This window comes from Cetorhinus maximus, chromosome 4 (assembly GCF_964194155.1).
Source record: "Cetorhinus maximus chromosome 4, sCetMax3.hap1.1, whole genome shotgun sequence".
NCBI classification, from domain to species: domain Eukaryota; kingdom Metazoa; phylum Chordata; class Chondrichthyes; order Lamniformes; family Cetorhinidae; genus Cetorhinus; species Cetorhinus maximus.
This window is the reverse complement of record NC_135882.1, coordinates 14247065-14270603: the sequence shown is the minus strand read 5'-3', so window position 1 is coordinate 14270603 and position 23539 is coordinate 14247065. Positions and strand designations below refer to the sequence as shown.

The window sequence follows — 23539 nt, the reverse complement described above, 5'->3', positions numbered from 1 at the left end:
AAAGGGCTATTTTAAGTGCACACCAGTTAGTGCCGGAGGCGTACCATCAGGAATTCCATATCCTCGGGAAACGGCCTAATCGATGTACCTGGAGTTTGAATGGCTTAAGCAGTTCACTTTTGACTGGTGGGTACAGGCGCTTAAAATTGAGGCCACCTACAAAAACCTTTGTGAGATAATTCTCCTCTGGAGTACAAAACCGCCATACCCTTCATGATAAGAACTCACATAGAGGGACAGAGTAACAGGGGCCAGGTAGGCAGCAACCCTGGCTGATGATTGAGCTTGTCGACAAACTCTTATCCTAAAAGAGACCCTTTCCTATTAACTCCCAACCAACTGAGAAGGATAGAAGGTGGGAGAGTGATAAGAAACTGAGCACCCATGGGAGAGAAGGGCCAGCTGGAAACACTGAGGGCCCTCCTCAGGCCAGAAAGAATGAGTAGAGGAGTGAGGCCAAGGATGCAGGAGGGCACCTCCATGCTGATTGCTGGAGGTGATGGGAGAAACCTGTGTAATTTGTTGGAGCACACAACACCCGCGCAGAAAATGGGAGTCAGAAAGAGAGCATAGCAAACCAGACTATGGCTCTGACTGTGGCAGACTATAGATGCACTACTGTGAGTGCTGGTGAGTTTAAAAAAATCCCTGATAGTTACAAGGATTTTGTATCAGAAGGAAGAGTGGCCACATTTCCCCAGACTGAGGCAGGTAAGCCCATAGTGATATTGAGGGAGATAGGGGGTAGCCAAACTCTACTGTTGGGAAAAGGTATGGCCTTTCCACCAAAGTGCAGTAAGTGTCAAGGTGTTGGTAAAGGAGAGTACAATTTCATCCCCTCATACCAGATGCACCTGGAGTGCAACCTTGTGTCAGGACTGGTGACCATGGGAGTCGTCCCCAATTTGCCTGTCAACGGGGTCAACTTGCTGCTCAGCAATGACGTGGCAGGACCAAAAGTGATAGCACCTCTAGTGGTCTCAGAGAAGCCGACAGAGGTCAGGGGGACAGAACAGCTACAGGAGCAAGTGCCTGGCATTTTCCTTGACTGTGTGGTAACCCGGTCTATGGCCAGACAAACTCCATCAGAGGAGGCTGAAGTGGCAGTGCAGTTAGATGACTCTGTCTGGTTATCTTTTTCAGGAGTCCAGAGGACCGTAAGGAAGTAATAAGTAGGTCTTCCTTGGCTGTGGCTCAGCAAACCAACCCGTTGTTTCAAAACTTAGTTCAGGCTGTCCAAACTAAAGCTGAGGCAGAGACAATCCCTGAATGCTACTACATTAAAAATGAGGTACTGGTGAGGCAGTGAAGACCCTCCTCACAGACCTGCAAATGAGGAGTGGACCATGATCTACCAGGTAGTAGTGCTGCTGAGGTACTGTGGGGAAATATTAAAGCTAACACACAAAATCCTGATGGCTGGGCATGTTGGTATATGGAAAACCCAAGACTGCCTCAGCCAACATTTTTACTGGCCACACTTCCACAAGGATGTAGACAGGTTTTGCAGAAACTCCCACATCTGACATGTTGTAGGAAAACTCCAGCTTGCAATAAAACCTGCACCTATGCCGTTCTTTTGAGGAACCATTCAGCAAGGTGCTGGTGGATTGTGTGGGGCCCTTAACCAAAACAAAAGGGGTCTACCAGTATATCCATCATTGATGTGGCTACCCGGTTCCCAGAGGCTGTTCCCCTGAGAACCATCTCTGCCAAAACAGTGGTGAGGGAATTGACCCAATTCTTTACCAGGTATGGCCTTCCCACCGAGATCCAGTCAGATCAGGGCTCAAATTTCATGTATTGAATAGTCCAGGACATCATAGGTAACCTGGGCATGATCCAGCTGAAGTCCTCAACGTATCACCCACAGTCGCAGGGGGCACTAGAATGGTAGCACTCGACCCTAAAAAATAATGATCAGGGCATACTGCAACGAGTACCCCCATGACTGGGATAAAGGACTAGCTTTTCTTCTGCTCACTACCAGAGATTCACCCAATGAGTCCACCAATTTTACTCCATTTGAAGGAGTAAACGGACACCAACTGAGAGGTCCCCTGAAACTAATCAAGGAGAGATTTTTAGAACAGAAGGAGGAAGTCTCCAAGTTAGACTACGTAATCGTATTCCGTAAGCGACTCACGAGAGCCTGTGATATGGCTTGAGGATAGTTAAAATCTCCCAAACAGGTATGAAAAAGCAGGCAGGCAAATATGCCAGGACCTGAACCTTTCAGCCAGGAGACCACATGCTAGTGCTCCTACCAATGCAGGGTGTACCCCTAAAAGCCCAGTTCAGTGGTCCGTACAGAGTAGCAAAGAGGCTTGGAGTGAAGGGGTGGGCGTTAAACCACCTAATTCACACCCAAGACCACAGGAAAAAGCAAAGGCTGTGTCATGTCAACATGATAAAGCAATATCACAGCAGAGAAGGGAACAAGCAGGCAATGGTCTGTCCAATCACAGACATGGAGGACGAGAGGAACAGTGAGGATGAATTGGAGGTAGACGTGGGTGAGGCCCACATTGAACCCCCGACCGTCCATCTAGCAAACACAGAAATTCTAGTGAATTGGACACTATATTCACCCACCTAAATGCAGAACAGTGTTTAAAATCTACACCTCAAGGACAATCAAAGGACACTTAATCACCTCTGAGGAAGGGTCATATGGACTCGAAATGTCAACTCTGTTTTTCTCTCCACAGATGCTGCCAGATCTGCTGAGTTTTTTCAGTATTTTCTGTTTTTCTCTTGACACTTAATCATGTATTCTTTCACCTTTTTTTATTTGGACTCAAACTCCCCTTATTACTGATACCAGGTGTTGTGGGGGAGGTGTGTGCGTGTGTGCGGGCTGAATGCTCAAAGTTGCATTTTTATTATTTTTCTCATATGTAGTGGTTCATAAGTTTGCTCTTTCTTTGACTTAAGAAAACTTTGTTTGATTGGCTCCTTATTGCTCACAGCTTAAATAGTTAAATACGTTTTGATTTGGAAAAGGCATAGCCTCGTGATAAAGAAGCTTGAACCTTTGTTGTGACCAACTGAGGAGGTTGAATAAAGGGGAGCCAATTTACCCCTTCTTACCTGATGTTAACAGTATAAATTGATACACAATTAGTTGAATGAGTATTGAATCTCTAATTGGACCTATGCTACAGACCTTTTAAAAAGTGTACACCATTTAGGTGGAAAATTGATGACATTGCAAGATAATTTAGTGGTTTTACTGACCAAAACACTCATATCAATTTGTTTTTCTGCTTTTAGTAAGCTTTTTTATATTGTATGAACATAGTGGTGTATAAATTCCGTCTTAAGCAGTAGCGCAAGCAGGCAGTATCAAATCAATCGTCCACCATATGTCCTGTCCAATATTCAGCTCCACTGATGAATTTCTATCCCAGTGTGTGGATTGCAGCGTTCTCTGGGTTTTTATAACATCAAGTTCAGGGGGTGCTGGGGGTGGGGTTTACAGGGTGATGAAATGCATACAATAGGGCAATCTTGCATTGGTGAAGGGTTTTTTAAAAAATCTGCCACGGAGAAAGAGGTATCATGCTAAAGTAACACGATATGTAAAGTGAGAACAAAACATAGCCACAACACAGCAACTGGAATATCACAAGATCGTGTATAATTGTCACCTTCCTTCTTTAGCGGATGTTGAAGCGAAGACATCTGGAATGATGCAGACACCAGTTCACTATGCGGCTAAGTATGATGCTGCTAATTCCCTGCACTGTCTGTTGAAACACGATGCTAACATGAAGGCTCGAGACTACAAACAGCGAACCCCTTTGCAACTGGCAACAGAGCTTGGTGAGACTCACGATTTATTTTTATTAGATTGGCACATAAAAGGTGTGACCTTCCCCATGCCTGACAGCACCGGACGTACCTTGAGTTCTGTTGGCCACATGTGTGCTTGCAGGTAATATTTATTTTCACATCAATTTCTTTTGATCTGAGGATCCAGGTTCTCTCACCTTTCTCAGGAGCTATGGTTTAATTCGAAGATTCGGAACTTCTCATTTTGCAAGTGCTGTGATTTGACTGATGCTGGGGCCTCCACTTGAAACTGCTCCATCATCTGCCCACAGCGTGGACTTGTGCTTTTCACTAATGGCACTGTGGTGCTTCAAAATCTCCTCGTTCTTTAAACTCCCCAACGTTGAAGGAAACACTCAATATTGCATTCTGTAGTTTACTGTCATTCATTTTACATTCCCACAAGTTATTCCTCCTTTTGCCCACTTCCACCACCCCTTCCCACCCCCAGCAACCCTGCTCTTCCCACCTCTTCACCTTGGACTTGTTTGCAGTAAATTACATTTTTGGCACTGTCAGCCCATTTCCCCCAATCTGTCCAGATCCATTTTGTGTTTGATCAATTGTGTCCTATTACTTGTAGCTTCCACCATGTACATTAATGGCCAGTAGGGATGCCAGTATTAAAAGTGTAGGGATGCCAGTATTAAAAGTGTAGGGACGCCAGTATTAAAAGTATAGGGATGCCAGTATTAGAAGTATAATGGCACAGGCTGCCTGATTTACACTGAGGTACGCAGTGTGTGAATGTATGGAAAGCGCCATAATACCTGATGTATTCAATATACAAATGTCAAAATGGCATCACAAGGCCACGTTTCCTAGTTTATGGGTCATGAAGACTTGCATAAGGATTTTTTTTTATTCTTTCATGCGATGTGAGCGTCACTGGTAAGGCCAACATTTGTTGCCCATCCCTAATTGCCTTTTTTGCTGAGTGGCTTGCTAGGCCATTTCTGAAGGCAGTTAGAGTCAACTACATTGCTGTGGAATGTAGGCCAGACCAGGCAAGGATGGCAGATTTATTTCTCTAAAGGACATTAGTGAACCAGTGGGCTTTTACAATAATCGATGATATTTTCATGGTCACCATTACTGAGACTAGCTTTCAATTCCAGATTTTATTAATTAAATTTAAATTCCACGAGCTACTGTGAATCTGTGTCTCGGGAGTATTAGCCTGGGCCTGTGGATTGCTAGTCCAGTGACATTACCACTATGCTACCATCTCTCCTATGAACTAGTTTAGTGTACTATAATTATTAATGGAGCCAACACTTAAGAAAAATAAATTAAAATGAGAGCCTGAGCTGTTGAACATGAGCAAATTCAAGTATACTGTGATATAAACAGAAACTGCTGGAAATACCCAGCAGGTCCAGCAGCATCTCTGGTGAGAGAAACAGAATTAACATTTCAGGTCAGAGACCTTCCATCAGAACCCGATTTCCAGCATCCTTTTGTCAAGTATCCTGAGGTCTGGCATGCATTAAATTGTGAATAGAATGGAGCATTTTCTGTTTCTGCCTAAAGTTCCTGCGGTCACCAAATTGTTCTCTTTTATGATGTTTCCCCTCAGACCGATCGGAGTCAGCTCGATTGTTATTGCAGTTTCAAGCAGATGCAGGAGTTCATGATAATACAGGGCAATTATGTCTGACATTGATGGCTGCAGGCATGTCTCAACTTGTGAGTAAATAGAAATATTAGTTTTGATGTCCACCTGTATATCAATACAGTACATTATACAGTGCCATGACTCCCCTCCAATCTAGCCGAGTGATCTACAACTGTAAGTCTCCCATGCACCCTTCACTCTGACACTAGATGACTGTTCATTCCCCTCCTTCCACTCCACTGCCTGATGCTGACATTGAAGCTCTACACCACTCCTCTCTGCAATTCTCTCCCAAAGACTTCACTCCAGCACTGCCCTCTTGCCTTCACATGTCTCCAAAAAACCCTTCACTTTGAGTGTGCTTCTGTTCTCCCCAAGTAAGTTTCCCACTTTTTTTCTTCCTGATCACCACCTTCGATATAGCACTCCTCATGAAAAGAAATGTAAGTTGTTGTATGATTCCACCATGCGGTTTAGCAATGAGACTTAAAGGTCAGGGAGGCCCCAGTTTCGCTCCGGAGCTTAGTTAGTTAGGGCAGTGCCTGAGTTTACCTGAAGGTAGAGGAGCGAAAAGGGAACTAGGGTTGATGTTCCTACTTGCCCAGTGAACCTTGCTATTAGATGTATACACATATAGTAGCTAATTAATGGCCACTATCCATGGGTGGGATTTTCTGGCCCCTCCTGATGGTGGGATCTTCCAATCCTGCCTGAGCCAATGGAAATTTAAATGTCCCGCCGCATCCGCCACAGGAAAATCCTGGCCTATGAGTGCAAAAAAAGGAAAGGCACCTTTGTTAAGGTACTAGAGGGCTACCAGAACAGATGGGATTGTACTCTGAAGTGAGTTGCCACCTTCATGAAATGAAAGGAGGAGGGAGAAAGGTTGGAAGGACTTTTATATAATCTCCAGAATGTATGTTAAATAAAGTATCTCCTCTTCCTGAATCCCATAGGCATTAATAGCCTTGGATCAGTTCCTCATTAAGGACAGAGCTAACCGAAAACAATACTTCATGCTGAACCTTCTGATACCCCAGCCTTCAGGTGAGCTGACTCATCAGTTAAATAAATGTGTTGTTTTACAGTTTGACTCAGACAAATAGGCTGAGCCTCAGCTGAATACTGAGGACCCATATGCAAATGTTTTGGATCTAAGACTTGCGCAATTATCAGGGGACATCTGATTTTTGAGCAAGTTAGGTTAATGCCCAGTCTAGAGATATAACAGAGCTCTCATCAAATGGAAAGCCTCCAATGTATATTCCACCTGTATACTTTAAAAGCGAGTGATATAACTGTAGGACTGCCTAAACTCCTTATTTAAAACATACAGTGAGCAGTTAGCGAACAGCACAGTCCATGTTTGTTCTCCTAGCCCAGAAGCATCTTTGTTGCTCTTCTTTGAATCCTCTCTAGCGGATCAATAACTTTTTTCCAGGATAGGACACACAAAATTGCACTCAAATTTCCAGTGGCTTCATCAATAATTTGCGTTGACTGAGATGCACCCAGTTACTGGATGGGCGGCTTTGCTGATCAGAGCTACAAAATAAACTGGTGATTTTCAGTGAAGATTAAGCAGCTCCAAGTCTTCTTTTATAACTTTGTTAGTGGCCCTTGTCACGTTCGTGTTGCGATTTGTGACCTGTGAATCATTGTTTTTATCTCCCCTCACTTCACTGTTACAATATGGTTTGTTTCTCCAGCTAATTTTGTTTCCAAATCAGTTTGGAAATCAGAAGTAAAAACACGACTGGAAAAACTCAGCAGGTCTGGTAGCATCTGTGGAGAGACAAACCAGAGTTAAAATTTTGAGTCCATATGACTTTTCTTCAGAAGAAGTCTTTGAGAAGAGTCATATGGACTTGAAACATTTTGGGCTGAGTTTTGTGTTTGTCGGGCGAGCCTGACCGAATCGGCGGTGGGCGGGGAGCCGATCCCCACCAGCGAAACGGGCCGCGCCGCCATTTTGCACGGGTGGGCCAATTAAGGCCCACCCAGCGCGTTTCAGACTCCCATGTTCAGCGGGAAAATCAAATCAGCGGCGGGCGTGTTCAGACCACCAGTTCCAATAGGGAACCAGCAGTCTGTATAAAGAAAGGCCAGGCAGCCTCCTTTAGGCCATGCCAGTAGCCGGACACCAGAAGAGGTGAGGGCAGAGGAGGAGGTTGGGCGGGGTGGGGGGGGGGGGGGGGGGGGGGAGGCAGGCTGCAGGGTAGGCCAGCGGGGGGCCACTGTGCCCCTCGGTTTTCCGATGCCTGCCTTGCTGCCCTCCTGGAAGAGATGTCAAACCATCGGGAGGTGTTGTTTCTGGAGGATGGGAGGAGAAGGGCCCTCCCACATGACCAGGCAGGCGTGGCTGGAGGTGGCGGAGGCTGTAAGCTCTCAAGATGATGTGCGGCGCACAGGAACCCAATGCCGCAAACGCTTCAATGATTTGTTGCGCTCTGGAAGGGTGAGTACCATGTCAGCCTTGGCCATTTGACCCAGCAGGTAGCCTTAGCCTTTGAGGGGCCCTCCCCATCCCCACCCACTCCCCCCAACTGTCTTGCTGTCGTTACTGCATTAGGCATTTTGCGCACGCCGGGTGGGCAAACAGATAGTGACCATGCTTACATCAGCCTTAGTGGTTGAGGAGAAGATGGGTTCTCCCAGCAGCATATGTTGGTGTTTGTCACAAATGAGGAGTCTGGGGGCAACCTGCAGGGGAGGCTGCTAGACACACACTCAGAACTCCAACACACGTTTTATTGATAGTGATGAGATAGTGGAAGGGGAGCCTCAAGGTGTCGTGGCCAAGAGCCATCTGCTGGCCTCGGCGCTGCACCTAGTTGCACCTCCTTGCCATGGGCGCTAGGACCCGTGTGCTATTCAAAGTGATGGACACCGAATATGTCCAAGGTGACCGTTGGGGGAGGGGTTTGGGAGCAGCCGTGCTATCTTCTGGGGACTGATCACCAGTAGTGTGGACAGGAGCCGCTGGAGGCCTCAGATGGGCCACTGTGGTTGGGGTGCAGCGTGTGCGTGCAGACTACATGAGCGATCAGCCCCAATAAATCCTCTTCTCTGTTCTGCAGGCAAAAACTGAGAACAATAGCTGGGAGCGTCTGTGGACTGGTGGTGGGCACACCGTGCTGCAGCACCTCACCACTTATGAGGAGCAGGCCATGGAGCTGGGGAGGATGAAGGCAGCCAGGCCGGCAGGTGTCGGCGAGGCTGGGGTGCAGCGGCCAGGTATTTGAGGGCCACAGTCCCATCCACTCTGTCTCCCCACCATCCAAAGCACTGATGGTTGCTGCAATCGTTAATGCAGCAACACTGCTCATTCACAGACTGATACAGTCTGACGTGTGGGTCATGCGCAAAGATCCCTCGGCCCCTTGAGGATGTGCATCTCTAGCACCTTCCAAAGTCGCCTTATCCCATTTGTGACCACTATCACCATGGCCTAACATGCTATGGCATCGCTGCTGCACATCCAAATACTGATTGCATCTTAGGAGGGTTTGTACCTCCACCACCCCTTCAGCCAGTGCGTCCCACATTACTCTGTCCAAAAGGTCCACAGCACCTCACCTGTCAACCTCATGGCACTCAACTTAAATAAATGCCACCATGTCAATCATCCCTGCGCCAAGGGGAAATGTTGCCTTCTGTCCACCCGTTCTATGCCTCTCATAACGGTATGACGGTCAATAATGTGATCTGTCAATCTCCTGTGCTCCACAGCAAATGTCACAAGTGTATGCAATGTTTCCTCATAACTCCAACTCTCCAGGCCAGCATGCATCCAGGTCAGGAATCTCTGCATCCTCCCCACTCCAATGCCATCCCTCCCATGAAACACAGGTCACAACTGAATGCAGAAGTGTAGCTGTGGCCTTGACAGCGTTTTCTGCACTTGCAACATGACCTCTCTTTTCCTATATTCTATTCCTCAGCTAATAAAGGCAAGTCTGGCTTTGACCTTGTTAAACACCTGATGTTCCTGTTCTGCTACCTTAACGGGTCTGCCCAGCAAGGTCCCTGTAATCGTTGTGACTTCCCGCGGTCCTACCATTACTCACGTATTCCTGTACCTTGCTTGTCTTGCCCAAGTGCTTAACTGCACACTTAGCAACATAACATTCCATGTGGCATTCCTTAGGCCATCTGACCAGCCTGTCTGTATGCGCGAATAATGTTTGGGCTTCCTCTTGACTATTTACCACCCCACCAATGTGGATGAAAGGTGCTACTGACTGAACGCTAACTGATGCACTGTCCTTGTTGTTAATTTCAGCATCACCACCACATGGCCGCCACCAACAAGTCCAGAGCCTCCCCTCCGCACCTGAGGGCCAACACTTGCAACTTGCATCACATCCTTTCAGCGAGCCAGGCACCAGCGCAGCGACAAATACATCGGTGGGGATTATGACATCAGCTAGTGTCCCGGGGCACAGTGGAGAGGGCACTTCACAATCGCTGGAGGAGATGGCATGGACAGAGAGTGCCAATGGCGCCAGCAGCTGGAGGACTGCAGGGGACCAGGCACCTGCTGAGTCGGGCAGTGATGATGTGTCTCTGGAGATGTCAGCCATGCAGCAGCTGCAGGACAAGTGGCAGGGCGTGCGGGAGCATCTGGCAGGGTGCATGAGGGTGTGCTTCACTTGGTCTCTGTGGTGGAGGAATCCAGGCAGAGTGTCAGTGATGGCATGAACCTCAGGACAGAGCTTCAGGCTTCCTCCATTGAGAGATTGGCAACTCTCATGGAGAGGGGTTTCCAACAGATTGAGAATCTTCTGATTGGGTTACGCTCTGACCTGCAAGTCCTCACAGCGGTAATGGCCACAGGTGGTCATTGGCAATGTGGGAGATGTTCTGGGCACCAGGTGTCGCCGCTCGGTGCCCATCCATCTGCGATGAGCAGGGAGGTCCAAAGTGACCTCACATCGGCGCAGCAGCTGCCTGTCGTCGTTGCAAATTCCTCTCAGGGCTGTCCGGATGAGGGCAGCAGCTCCTCCGCCCCTCTGCCAGTGACCATTGCATCCGTTGAGGCTGCGACAACTGGGGAAGTGCCAGTTCTGGAACTGGCCACTCCCTCCCAGGCGGGGCCAGCACGGGCTCCACGGGCCAGAGGACGGCCGCTAAGGTCATCGAGGCCAACAAGACAGCAGAGTCAGCAGGCTGTCTCAGATGCCACTCCGAGCGATGGGGCAACACCTAGATGTAGCACCCGCAAACGAAAACATAAGGCACATCAGGCACTCCAGGGGTTTGTCACTGATGATTTTGTGTTGGCCCTAGATTAGGGAATGTATCATTATGTGCATCAGAGCGACGTTTGTGCTTTATTTTGGTGGCAATAAAGTCCACTTTTCTTACCATGGCTGAGGGTGTTTCCTTTGTGCTGCATTTGTATGTTTCACAGACATATCTTGAGTGTTTGAGTGGACATTGATGTTTCTGTACTAAGCCCTTAGTTGCAGCTGATGAGGTGGAAGATGTAGCACCTAAGTGCCACGTGTGGAAGTGCCAGGCAATGCTGGTCCTGCTGATCCATGTGTGTGGATCTAGCCGAAGGTTCGTTGGATTAAAGTGTCCCGGATGTCCCTGCCTCCTTGGTGTAGTAGCGGGTCGGCGTACTGCCCCTCATCATTGCCCTGTGCTTCCTTATCCTTTGAGGCACTGCTGGATTCATCATGTGCAGCCTCATTCACTGCGTCAAGGTCTTCATCGTCAACTGCATCCCCCTTTTCCAGCGCTAGATTGTGGAGAGCGCAGCATGCTACCACTATCATAGACGCGATCTGGGGGGTGCTGAAGTGCGCCCCCTGAGCAGCCCAGGCAACGGAAGCGCATCTTGAGAAGACCGATGGCTCTCTCCACCACAGCCCTTGTGGTGCCGTGGCTCCTATTGTAGCGCTCCTCAGCTTCTGTTCTTGGATGGCAGAGAGGCGTCGTGAGCCACCTTCTGAAGGGGTAGCCCTTGTCACCCACCAGCCAACCATCCAGCTGAGCCAGAGAACTGAAGAGCCCCGGCACCTGGGAGTGTCTGGGGATGTAGGTGTCGTGGGAGCTGCCTGGGTACCTTGCACAAACTTACAGAATCTGCATCCTGTGATCACACACTATCTGCACGTTCATGGAGTGGAAGCCCTTCCTGTTGACGAAGGCACCGGGCTCACCTGCTGGCACCTTGATGGCCACATGTGTACAGTCTATTGCACCCTGGACATGGGGGAAGCCAGCAATGGCCGCGAAGCCTCTTGCTCGCTGGGTCTGACTTGCCTGGTCGCAGCGGAAGTGGATGAAGGTCAATGCCCGTCTGAACAGAATGTCTGTAACCTGCTTGACACAAGTGTGGACAGCTGATTGGGAGATACCGCAAAAATCACCCACCGAGCCCTGGAAGGAGCCAGATGCATAGAAGTGGAGGGCAGCTGTGACCTTCAGAGCTGCTGGCATGGGTTTGTCTGCCCACACAGTTAGGGGAGATCTCAGGGCCAATCATCTGACAGATATAGTTCACTGTCTCCCTTGACAGTAGGAGCCTCCTTCGGCAGTGCACCTCAGACATATTGAGGTAGCTGCTTCACCGCCTGTATACCCTGGCAACAGGATAGTGGCGTCTTCTGCTGCCCCTTTCACCTTGGGCTACCTCTTGGCCCTGCGCCCCTTGTGCCTGTGCCTGGCCTCCCAAAGGTGGCTCCCCTGGAGGCTGATTGTCCACTCCTGGCCTCCTCCTTATTCTAGCCTTCCCTTCCTCCTCAGGGGAGCTGCCTCAAGTGGAGATGTCAGAACCCAGATCCAGGCTAAATGAAGGCCTCCGGAAAGCTGCAGGCCCGATAAAGATTGCTGTCTGCAGAGTGCTGAGCTGAAGCTTCAAAGTACAGAGAAAGCTGCTGGGAATCGATCTGAACTGATAACAATCACACAGGCAAGTTTAAAACACTTGCTGCAATAAATACTTCAGATAAAACACTAACAACTCCTCTGAGCCCACATATCCCGCCCGTGAATGAGGTTTGTTAAAAAGTCACTTACCCGCCTGCCCGTTGGGCCCATGCGCCGAGCCGAAGATCGCACGGGCTCCTCAAAATCGGCGTCAATTGGCCTTTAATTAACGGCGGGTGCGTGTCGCGCTTCATAGCGCGCCCGCCCAGCTAAATATCGCAATGCCGCGCACTGACGTCGAGACGCTCGCCTGATGTCAGTGTGCGACATTTTAAGCGCTGACCTGCGGGGGCCGCCACCCGCACGTCAGTCATTAACTCAGTTTCTGTCTCCACAGGTGGTGCCAAACCTGCTGAGATTTTCCAGCACTTTGCTTTTGGAAATCAATTTACTGGTGCCACTGTCTGTTAACGAGAGGTATTTGAGTGCATCCTTGTGGAGTGAGGCAGTTCTGCGGTTGCCCAATCTACTTCAAAGTCAGGCCTTTCCATTATGTTGCCTCCCAGGACTGGTGGGTTGTGCATGGAATGTTTATTTTGACTCCCCAGATTTAAATTAAATTTTTATTTAATTTTATTGCACTCATTTATTCTTTTGTTTAAATATTTCAGTGGATCTACCCAGCCCAAAAAATGAAATGTAAAGGGAGGCACCTGACTGTGTTCCAATATAGCTAGGCTGGAGTGACTCTGTGTTTACACTGCCTGTTGCAAATTAGGCTTACGTTGTTATCTTGCCTTCTGCGATCAGGGAGCAGAATTTTTGTATTGATTTTCCTGCCTTCATTTGATTTGGTTATTTAAGGTTTTTTATATTCTATTTGGGAAGTCACTGTAATTTTAACAGCCTTACCCATTAAAAGGTGATGCTGCACCCTGGTTAGGTAGGGCATTTTCCAAATTCATAATCCCATCGGTTTATCTGAAAAGGACTTGTTCATTTCATTTTCTTTCTTTCTGCAGCACTCTCTCACAAATTCCTCATTTAGAGGATCAAGCATGCAAATTCTTCCTGGCTTTGCAGTACATCACTTCTGAGACAGCCCATAGGAAATGCATGGATGATAATCACACTGATTCCAATTTCATTTTTAAACCTCTTGTTAAGGAAATGCCTCTCCAATAATCCAAGGTGATCAATGCATAATGCTGCTTCTTATAATGCAAGTGCCATCTGCCTTTTTGGGTGGATGTAAATGATCCTTGGCACTATTTCAAAGAAGAGCAGGGAGGTAATCTCCAGTGTTCTGGCCAATATTTATCCTTAAATCAATATCACAAGAGAAAACAGACTATCTGGTCAATATCACATGGCTGTATGTGGGAGTTTGCTGTGTGCAAATTGGCTGTCCTGTTGCCTACATTACAACAGTATCCACACTTTGAAAATATTTAATTGGCTGTAAAACACTTTGAGATGTCCAGCGCTCATAAAAAGCGCTATATAAATGCAATTCTTTCTTCCAACATATTTGAGAGTTTGTCCAGTGCTAAACTTGGCCATGCAGACAAGGAATGTTCATAATCCTCAGTCTATACCAAATTAGAATCAGAGAATCACAGGGCAAAATTTAACTGAGCCTGCCGCAGCAAGCAATTTGACGGGGGGCCAGGAGGATTGGGTGAGAGTACCTGCCTTCCTATTCCCAGTGTCACAAAGAATGACCTCAATTATGTTGGGAATCCTACCCGCTTGCAGGAGGATGCCAATTAGGCTTATTAATGAGCCATTTGACATCAATCATCCCTGAGCCCACCGGAGCTTAATGGAGGCTTAGGGATTTAACGGGACTCTCATAGGTCTCCCATGGCTCTGGAAGGCCATACAGTAAATACTATTGGGTTTGCCTGAGGCTTCGTAAGAGTGGGGGGGTTCTCTCATTGACAGACACTCAGTACCCAGTCGAGGAACCCGGCATCGGAAAGGGTGGGGACCTGTTAAAAGCAACCCACCCCTCACCCTTGCCTCTGAGCCCCCGGTCCCCCTCCCAAGGAACTTGCCCCACTAACATGTGTCCAGGGGCCCTCTGGCTGGGTAGCGGAGCCTGAGTGCACTTGAATTGCATCACCTCGAGCCTCCCGCACAGAAACAAAGCAGGCCTCCCACCAGTTCTCTAACTGATGGCGGGGGGGGGCGGCGAGGCCCCATCATGGGAACTAAATCCCAGCCACAGCATGTTTACAGCATAGAAGAAGCCAATTTGGCACATCGTGTCCATACCAGCACTCTGCAACTTCAACTCATCTGGTCCCCTGCTCCTGCCATTTCCCCATAGTCCTGCAAATCTTTTCTCTTCAGGTGCTTTTCAGTTCCATTTTGAAAGCCACGGTGAATCTGCATCCACTACACTCTCGGGCAGTGCATTCCAGATCCTAATAACTTACTGTGTAGAAAAAATTTTCCTCAAGTAACCACTAGTTGGGGCACCACAATTGCCCTGAACATCTCTGAGAAGTGAAATTCACTCGAGGTTCTCGTTGCTGACAGCCCAACGGCCCACATGAACATGTAGACCGGGCTCACTTGCAATACCCCTAGGTAAAATAGTTATCTCACATTTGCCAGCAAAGCTCAAAGATAAACAAAATGACCATTTGGGTGCAGTACAGGAGAGCATCTGGCACCTAAAGCATTGGAGCATAGCAAGGTATTAGCAACTGTGGGAGAGGAACCAATTAAACTGTCAGGGAATAAAACGGAAGATAGTTCAGAATTGCAAGGCCTCAACAGGCATTGGGTGTCCTGAGGAATAATAGCAATTTAGATGTTATTTATGCACAAAGTAAATATTAATACAGAAAGCACAATTTAATAAAATGTATTTTGTAATATTGATAACTTTGCAAGACACAGACTTCTAATATTTGAAATTTCTAGAGGAGGTAAAATAATTAATTTAAACTTGAAAGATTGCAGAAATATTTGCTGTTCAGGTTTGATCTGACCCAGTAGGTTAGTGTTCCACATAGTAAGTTGACTCCTAGTTGGGAATTACTCACCTAGCAGCTTTTTAAAGACGTCAGTATAAGAAGAATTTGGAAAACAGGTGCTTCAGTGTCACTTCTAATCCACTTCAAGATACAACACTAGAAATCAGTCTGGTGTATTGGCAGCAAAAATGAAATAAGCCAGCAGGAAACAAAAGTGCAAGATGCGTAAATGACAACATAGCTGACATTTGTTATTGGCTGTGACCATAATGAAGATGGTGTTGGTAATGTTTATGTTACAACCTGATATCAATCACCAACACAGATCATATTAGCTCTGAAATTCAACCTCTGTTCCAGCCATTTCCTGCTATAACTTCATGGAAGCCATAGTACATCAGGTCCTTGGTGCTGGGCACAGTGCCCAGGCTAGTTTTGTGGAAACAGAGTCTCTGCCCATCTCTGCCAGCCACTGGTGTAAGTCAGTGCACAGGTGCACAGATTCCATAAGTGTGTAATATCTGCACCTTGACCCTCAGTCAGGACCTGATTTACAAACACGATTCTTTACTATTTGGTCCCTGCCTACAGTCAATAGAAACCAGAGGCTTGTGGGGGGCAATCGTGATACATTTCAATTTGACTGAAACAGCACAGAAATAAAGAGGGTTGCAGAGCAGGAAACAGATCAAACTTATTTACATAGTCCGCATCATGAAATCTTCATTCAGATGCTCCACTCCCAGCCTCAGCTTTTCTTACATCTACTGATTTGGCAAAGGTATGCCTGGTGAATATAGGTGTACCTCATTGATGGTGATGAATATGTATCTCACCTATGAGTCCAGGCCAACGTAAGAGTCTGAAATGTTTCTATTGTATATTTTGTGCCCTCTGGCACAGGGGTGGGGTGTAGTGAGAATGGAGAACTGGTACCTTCCAGCCAACACCCCACACCCAGCAACTTCAACCAGCACTCCAGGCTTTTTGGCCCAAAATGTGTTTCTAGAAGGCCTTCAACTCTTATCTTCCCCTGCCTCAAAAATTTAAATAAGTTGGTGACAATGGCACTGTCATTAGCTAATACTCTAGACTGATTTCCAGTACTGTGGACAGATCCTGGCACTTAAAATGAAATTTCCTCCTCCAACCTATAGAATTTCAGTGCCTTTAATTTCTCCTTTCCACTCAAGTTTAGGAATGTACTCGCAGGAGCGCAGATATAAACCTTCAGAAACCCAAAGAGTTAGCACTTTTTTCTGGATTTCTTCTTTCTGAATGTCACTGGAGTTATCCAGCAAAACTCACTTTGTAATGGCATCATTTAAAATGCAGCAACTTTTGGCTTGGATTATCTTTGAAGTCATTACACAAGACCCCAGTAGTGAAGCACCAGACTCGCGTAATGAAAAGAAGTGACAGATTTGGAATTCATACATTTATTATAAGTTGCCTGAAACTCTTGTTTCGCAAAGCTGATTTGTGATAGAGGCAAAGAATGATAGACAGATACTGCAGTTGTAGCTTAATCATTGTGTAGTAACTTTTACAGATCATGAAAGTTGCAATTGATATTCAGTAACACTTGTGATTTTTCAAAATCTCCTTTGAAACAGAGACCGATAACAGTCGTGCCAAGTCCTTAGTAAGTATTACCTCAGCTTTGATAAATAGAGAGTTATGCAAAGGCTCTGAGAAAAGCCTCCATTTTCACTAAAATGGCTTGAACAGAGATCGATTGTTACGTGAGACTTCTCAAATCTAACGATGAATCACAAGCTCACACTTACGAACAGTCCAAGATTTTAGCTGGACACTCATTCTAAATTTTTTAAATATTCCTTCATTGGCAAGGCCAGCATTTGTTGCCCATCCCTAATTGCTTTTGAGAAAGTGGTGGTGGAGCCCCTTTTACATTTTCACTGCGATTATCGATGAATGCCTTGAAGTTCTATTACATGTTTAAATTGGCAGTGCAGTCTCTTTATTCTGGGTAGGATTCAGAGATCAGGTATAAACTGGTCCTTCAAAATGCAGAATGATCAATAGATAGTAAAATGAAGAATGAACCCCAGAGTGCTGCGAGTGGAAAATTTGAAATGTTTACTCTTAAGTCATCAAGTTTCAATTTCGTTATTTCATTATCTAATTAAATGAATTTCTCTTAATAGACTTTTTGTTTAAAATCGATCTCAGCCAAGATGTCACCAACTGGAGACATCTTGAGAGAGTTATGGCTAGAAAATGTTGCTGTGTTGACAGAAAATAATATTTGCACTGGAGAGATTTTTAACTAATAAATTGTGTAAATAAACTTTATTGTGTAACTTTTAAAACTGCAATAAACAGAACCTCCTGTCCACGACAAATAACCTTTCCACATTCAAGATTAAAACTGACTTTTCAAATGTATTAAGCTTAGAATGTGGAACTTGCTACCACAGGAAGTGTTTGAGACACAGAGTTCAGATGCTTTCAAAAGGAAACTAGACCAGTACACGAGAGAAGAGGGAATAGGAAAAACAAGCTGAAAGGCTGAGATAAAGTAGATGGAGTAGATGCAGACTCATGTGGGGTAGAGATACCAGTTGGGCCAAATGGCCATTTTGTGCTGTAAATTCTATGCAAATTTTTGTCACTTGAAAGCACGTAACAATATAATATCCCGTAGAATGGTACAGTATCAGTTCTTGCTCTTGGCTGGGTCATCAGGGTCAACTAAACAATTTCTTATGGTAAATTATGGAAATTGATAGAGAAGTGCTTGGGTCCAGTCATGTTACTACTGTAACTTCAGTGCAGTTATTATGTAAACACAACCTAAGACTGGAGTGAAACGGAGTGAGAATCCATGGAAGAGATGGGCTCAATCTGCTTTGCTTCAGGGTCAGTTTGTGCCTTGATGTTTGGTTTGAAGTAAACAAGTTTGGTGTTGGCATGAAATTAACAACTGTTTTTTGTACCAGTGTTAAGGTATTGTGTGAATACCTTAACATAAACAATGTTCTTGTGCATCTCCTGGTGGCTGTTTATAGGGCATCATTGACTAAGCCTGCCTTCTCATTTAGGAAATGGAAAGCAGTGAATTAGATTTACATAGGGTATACGGCACAGAAACAAGCTATTCGACCCAACCAGTCCATTTTTATGCTCCACTTGAGCATCCTCCCATCTTCGTCATCTAAATCTACTATTGTAACCATCTATTCCTTTCTCCTTCAAATGTTTGTCTAACTTCCCCTTAAATGCACCTATTCACTTCAACCATTCCCTTTGGTAGCAAGTCCCACATTTTCGCTGCTCTTTGGGTGAAGAAGCTTCTTCCAAATTCCCTACTGGATTCCTTGGTGACTAACTTATATTGATGTCCTTTTGTTATGTTCTTCCCCACAAGAGGAAACATTCTCTCTGTATCCACTCTATCAGAGCCTTTCATAATTTTAAAGGCCTCTCTTACGTCACCCCTCAGCCTTTTACTCCAAAGAGAAAAGAAACCCAGCCCGTCAATCCTTTCCTGATGTGCAGCCCCATATATTTCTGGTATCATGCTCGTAAATGTTCCCTGCACCCTTCCAGTTCCTCTATACCCTTTTCATAATGTGATGACTAGAACTGCACACAGTACTCTGAGAATTTTAGAAAACAATAATAGAGTTTAATTCTGACCTACAGTCTAGTAGTCAACATGTTGATTTGCCACTGATATCAAACAACATATTTAATAATAAAATGAGCCCCATTAAGAATTTGCAATTTGAGTTGTTTGAATCCCTCTGCATACCACCTTTTACACATTTATATCACATTTCTCTCTTATTTTAATATTACTTTTTCTGTTATTTGAATGTAATTTTTTTTTTTTTGAAAAAGCATGTAATGACTGCATTAAAATTGTGCAGAGAGAAATTTGAGCCTGGATTTTTGCCAAGTCAGGATAACTCGGGAGCCCTTTAAAAATGGCGGGTGGGTCCCAATTCCAGGATTCCAAACCCCTTTCCCGGGCTGTGCGATTTTTCTGGGGTGCCTTTAAAGGGTGCGGGCTGGTTCCTGTCAAAAGCCTACATCCAGCTCTCCTGACCTGGCCAGCTCCATTGCGGAGATAGGCATCTCCTACTTCTCTGCAATTTTCATGGAGTTGGACCAGGTTTATAAAGAGTCATGGTTCACGGACCCTCAGAAGTTGTACACTGTAGTCTATATAAGCGGACCTTTATAAATGATAGGTTCAAAAGGTCCTCCTCATGCCTCCTTTGCCAAGTTACACACACTGAGCCACCTCCTCAGGCCCCTTATGCCCCCTATGCCAAGTTATGGTGCTTCCATGCCCATTGACCCACTGTACGCTTTCTAGAACCAGTGAACTCTATAGTGTATAGTGGTATGTGTAAAAAAAACTTTGAAAAAGTAATCCATTGATAATAAAAGTGTCATTCATCCAGGCCCTTTGAAGTTTCAAAAACCACAAACCCTCAAAACCACTTAACTTGTGAAAAGAAATAATGTGAAATTGACTGCAGAGATGGGACAGCCTGAGCTTTTAATCAAACAATGTTTCCTCTTGGGTGCAGGTATTCTTGCTCATTGGGCTGACAGCCAAGTATACATAATGAGGCTTATTAGGGGTTCATTGGTTCTGAAAAGTGTACAGTGGGTCAATGGACATGGGAGTGCCATAGCTTGGCATATTGAGCATGGAGGAGGCTAAAGGGGTGGATAGAGGGACATGGGGGCATGAGAGGCCTGGGGAGGTGGGTGGAAGGACTGAGCTTGGCAGAGGTGGCTTGAGGGGCCTGAGGGGGTGGATGGAATGGTGAGCTTGGCATGGGGGCATGAGGTGGCATGGATGGGCATTGGGGGTGTTTGGAGAGGAAGGGGTGTCAGGGGTGAGGACTGGAGGGCCTTTGTCCCAGTGGAAAAAAAAGGCTCATGGGACTGAGGCGTGCCTTTTAAACAGCCTGTCATCACACCCAGCAGCCCTCGTGGCTACCACCGCACTTCTTCCTGGGTCAGCAGGCCTGACTCCAACCCGCAACTGGTCCCTAGCAATGAAGATCCCGCCTTTGCAGGCATTCTCCTGAGGCAGACGGCCGAGCCAGGAACTTTCCCACCTCTCCCCTGTCTGCCTGAAGGATGAAAATCCAGGCCTTGCTATGAGTGTGTAAATCAGTAAAATAATGAGGAAAAATAAGCCCATTAGGGTTTCATTTTATGCCTTCAAAGAGTTTGATTGTTTTTTTCATGTCGGAAACTGCTGTTACCCTCAACAATATTAACTTTCTATAAATCCATCCAAATCCATCTCACACTGCTCCCACACATTTGGAGGTTCTTGATGCACTTTTCTCATCCTCCCTGATGTGACAACAGAAAAAAATTATCTTCTGGTCGATAACCTGTAGCTTCCATTTCTTCACTTCTTTCTCTCTCTCTCTCACAGTCATTCTTAGTTTTGTGTGGGTTCTACTATAACCTTTGCCCTTCTCAAATCTCCTCTGTTTTCTTCCTTAGTACCATATACACTGCCCTGCATTCTCTTCCACCCTCTGCATTCTCATTGAATCAAAATGCCATTCATTGTTTTCTCTACAGCTTGTTTTCTGCTGGGACCTTCAAACTGTATTCATTAAGGTTATCCTTCCTTCTACAATATCTGAAACCCAAATTTGGCATTACTTGGCTATTTGCTCTTGATTTATCATGCCTTCTCTCTTAATTATTTTTCTAACCTTGGCCATGTCTTTCACAATGGACATTGGTTGGCCTACAAGATTTCTTGATTCAAAAAAAATGTCAACGTCCACAAGATACTTGAACATGTTTCATGTGCTGGGTGCCGCTTGCAACATGTAATGCACTGCATTGCTCAAATTTGGCGAGTGCATCAAGTACTATGCTAGCTGGCCATTCACAGGGATTTAAACAAACTCAATTTGTAAATATGGGACAATAGTGTCAGTGTTTCATTGTAATTCTTTTGGTTATGATTTTGTTTAAAATTGCAGCAACAAAAAAATTTCTTCTGTTGTCTGCCTTGCGTTTGCATGTTGTAGAATCAACTAAATGACATTAAATTTGGGAAATCCCCAGAAAGTGGACTGTTACTATGTTAATAGTAATAAACGAGATCTCTGAGAGTATCTTGGACACTCGACAATGCAAAGCTAAGTAAGTCTGAGATTATGCCATTCATTGATCATAAAATGACTTCTTTCTGTTTGCCTACAAATATGATTCAGCTTGAAGTGATTGTTCAATATCGACAGCTGGACCTCATCATGCATCCTGTTGTGCAGAAATTAATTAATCTTAAATGGAAGCGTTTTGGAAGGTAAGGTTTATTTCCTCCAATTAAACATTTGTCCTTAATTTCTTCCAATTAAGCTGTTGTCTTTGGCCCCCACAAACTCCAATCCCTAGCTATTGATTCTATTCCCCTCCATGACCACTGTTTCAGGCCGAATCAGACTGTTTGCCACCTTGATTTGAGATTCCAACCCCATATCCTCTCCAGCAGTAGATTGCCCACGTCCATCTCTGTAATATTGCCCCATTCTATCCTTGTCTTAGCCCATCTGCTGTTGAAACCCTCATCCATATTTTTATTACATCCAGGTTTGACTATTCCAATGCTCTCCCGGTCTCCCATCTTTACCCTTCCAAAACCTGAGTTTATCCCTGTGGATCCTGATCCAGAAATGCCTTGGTTTTAAAATTCTCATCTTTGTTTTCAAATCCCTCCATGGCCCCACCCCTCCCTATCTCTTTAACTTCGTTCAGCCCTAAAACCCTCCAAGAACTCTCTTTCTCTAATTCTGGTCACTTATCCAGTCCCACTTCCTTCACCTCATCGGTCTTCATACCTTCAGCCGTCAAGACCCTACGCAATGGAATTCTCTTCCTAAGCCTCTATCTCTATCTCCAAGAGACTGCCCTTAAAACCTAGCTAATGTCCCTTTCTTTGGATTGGTGTTAATTTTTGTCTGACTAATGTCCTGGAAAGTGTGTTGGGACAGTTGACGATGTTGAGGTTGACATATGAATACAAGTTGTTGTCAGTGTCGTATTTTTGTCGGCTTCATTATGTGGTAATACCTCCCTGTTTCCTGACTATAAGAGGAAGCTCACAATTTGTTTGGCTTTCTAGGAGAGGGGTTGCAATTATGTTGATCCTAAATATCTTATTCATCTTGTCCTGGACTGTTCTTGGACTTACTTCATCGCTATCATATGGTGAAAAATTAAAGTACGATCTACCTGGTGTAAGTACAGTATCTCTACTTCAAGTCCAAAATATATCAAGTCAGAATCAAATTTTTATATATAAAAGAAAATGGGGTCACTTTGATTTTGGGTGAACAATGGGTGTGACACTGGCACATTTCATCCAAAGTCTCTGCCAAGTAGCCAGAGCCATCTTGAGGGTGGGGCTGTATTTCAATATTGATGGTGAGCTACAAGTGCTGTTCTGAAACTCACAGATAACTTGCCAATTGGGAGGTAGTGCACATCTCAACATGAAGCTGAGCTGGAAATGTCATCCTTGGAGGAGAGGGAGGTAAACTCAATGATGGGGCATCGCAGTGGGGGAGGCAGACATGGAAGTCCAGTGGTTAGCCAAAAATGTTTTTTCGGAGGACAGAAAAGGCATTCATGTTCCTCCTCACCTCACACAAACCTCAGTGGTTTTCAGCAGTCCCTTTTGAGGATCCCTGGTTAAGCCATTCAACACCTGGTGCCAGAGGAGGACCATGTGCAGTTCATGGTCTGCCCAGTAGCTTCTTCAAGTTGCACATAGGACCCTGATTACCATATTAGAGTTGAGCTCTGGTAGAGACCCTCAGGTAAATGGTGATGGGCAAGAATGGGTGGTAAGTGTATGTTCTTACTTGAAAATTTTGCTGCCCTGTCACTCAGTTATAGTCAGTTGGAGGGAGTTAACATCAACCCATTAACTCTTAGACTGCAACAACTGGACATACAGATAGCAGAAATATACTAACTCTGTGTAAGTGAATAAGATTTGTGTGAGTTAAAATCCTACCCCAGTGTGATAAACTTGACATTAACTCAGCCTTTACAAACAAAGTTATATTCATGGCTTTCCATGAATGTCATGTTCATAGCTAGCTAGTTTCTTCTTCGATATCTGTGCTGTAGTTGTTGGCTTGGGTTCTGGTTAGCTCAGTTGACTAGATAGCCAGCATGTGATTCA

General features: G+C 45.5%; 1 protein-coding gene across 1 annotated transcript in view; it reads left to right on the top strand.

Moving 5' to 3' along the window:
* The first annotated feature begins 3673 nt into the window (after positions 1–3673).
* LOC144679298 (transient receptor potential cation channel subfamily V member 6) overlaps positions 3674–23539 on the top strand; it is a 67557-nt gene continuing 47691 nt past the window's right edge. Inside the window, exons 1-6 of the mRNA XM_078539678.1 lie at positions 3674–3828; positions 5417–5526; positions 6412–6502; positions 16944–16972; positions 21564–21655; positions 22472–22586. Of these exons, the coding sequence (XP_078395804.1) occupies positions 3693–3828; positions 5417–5526; positions 6412–6502; positions 16944–16972; positions 21564–21655; positions 22472–22586 (573 nt within the window). The 5' untranslated portion in view covers positions 3674–3692. The remainder of the gene's footprint in view (positions 3829–5416; positions 5527–6411; positions 6503–16943; positions 16973–21563; positions 21656–22471; positions 22587–23539) is intronic.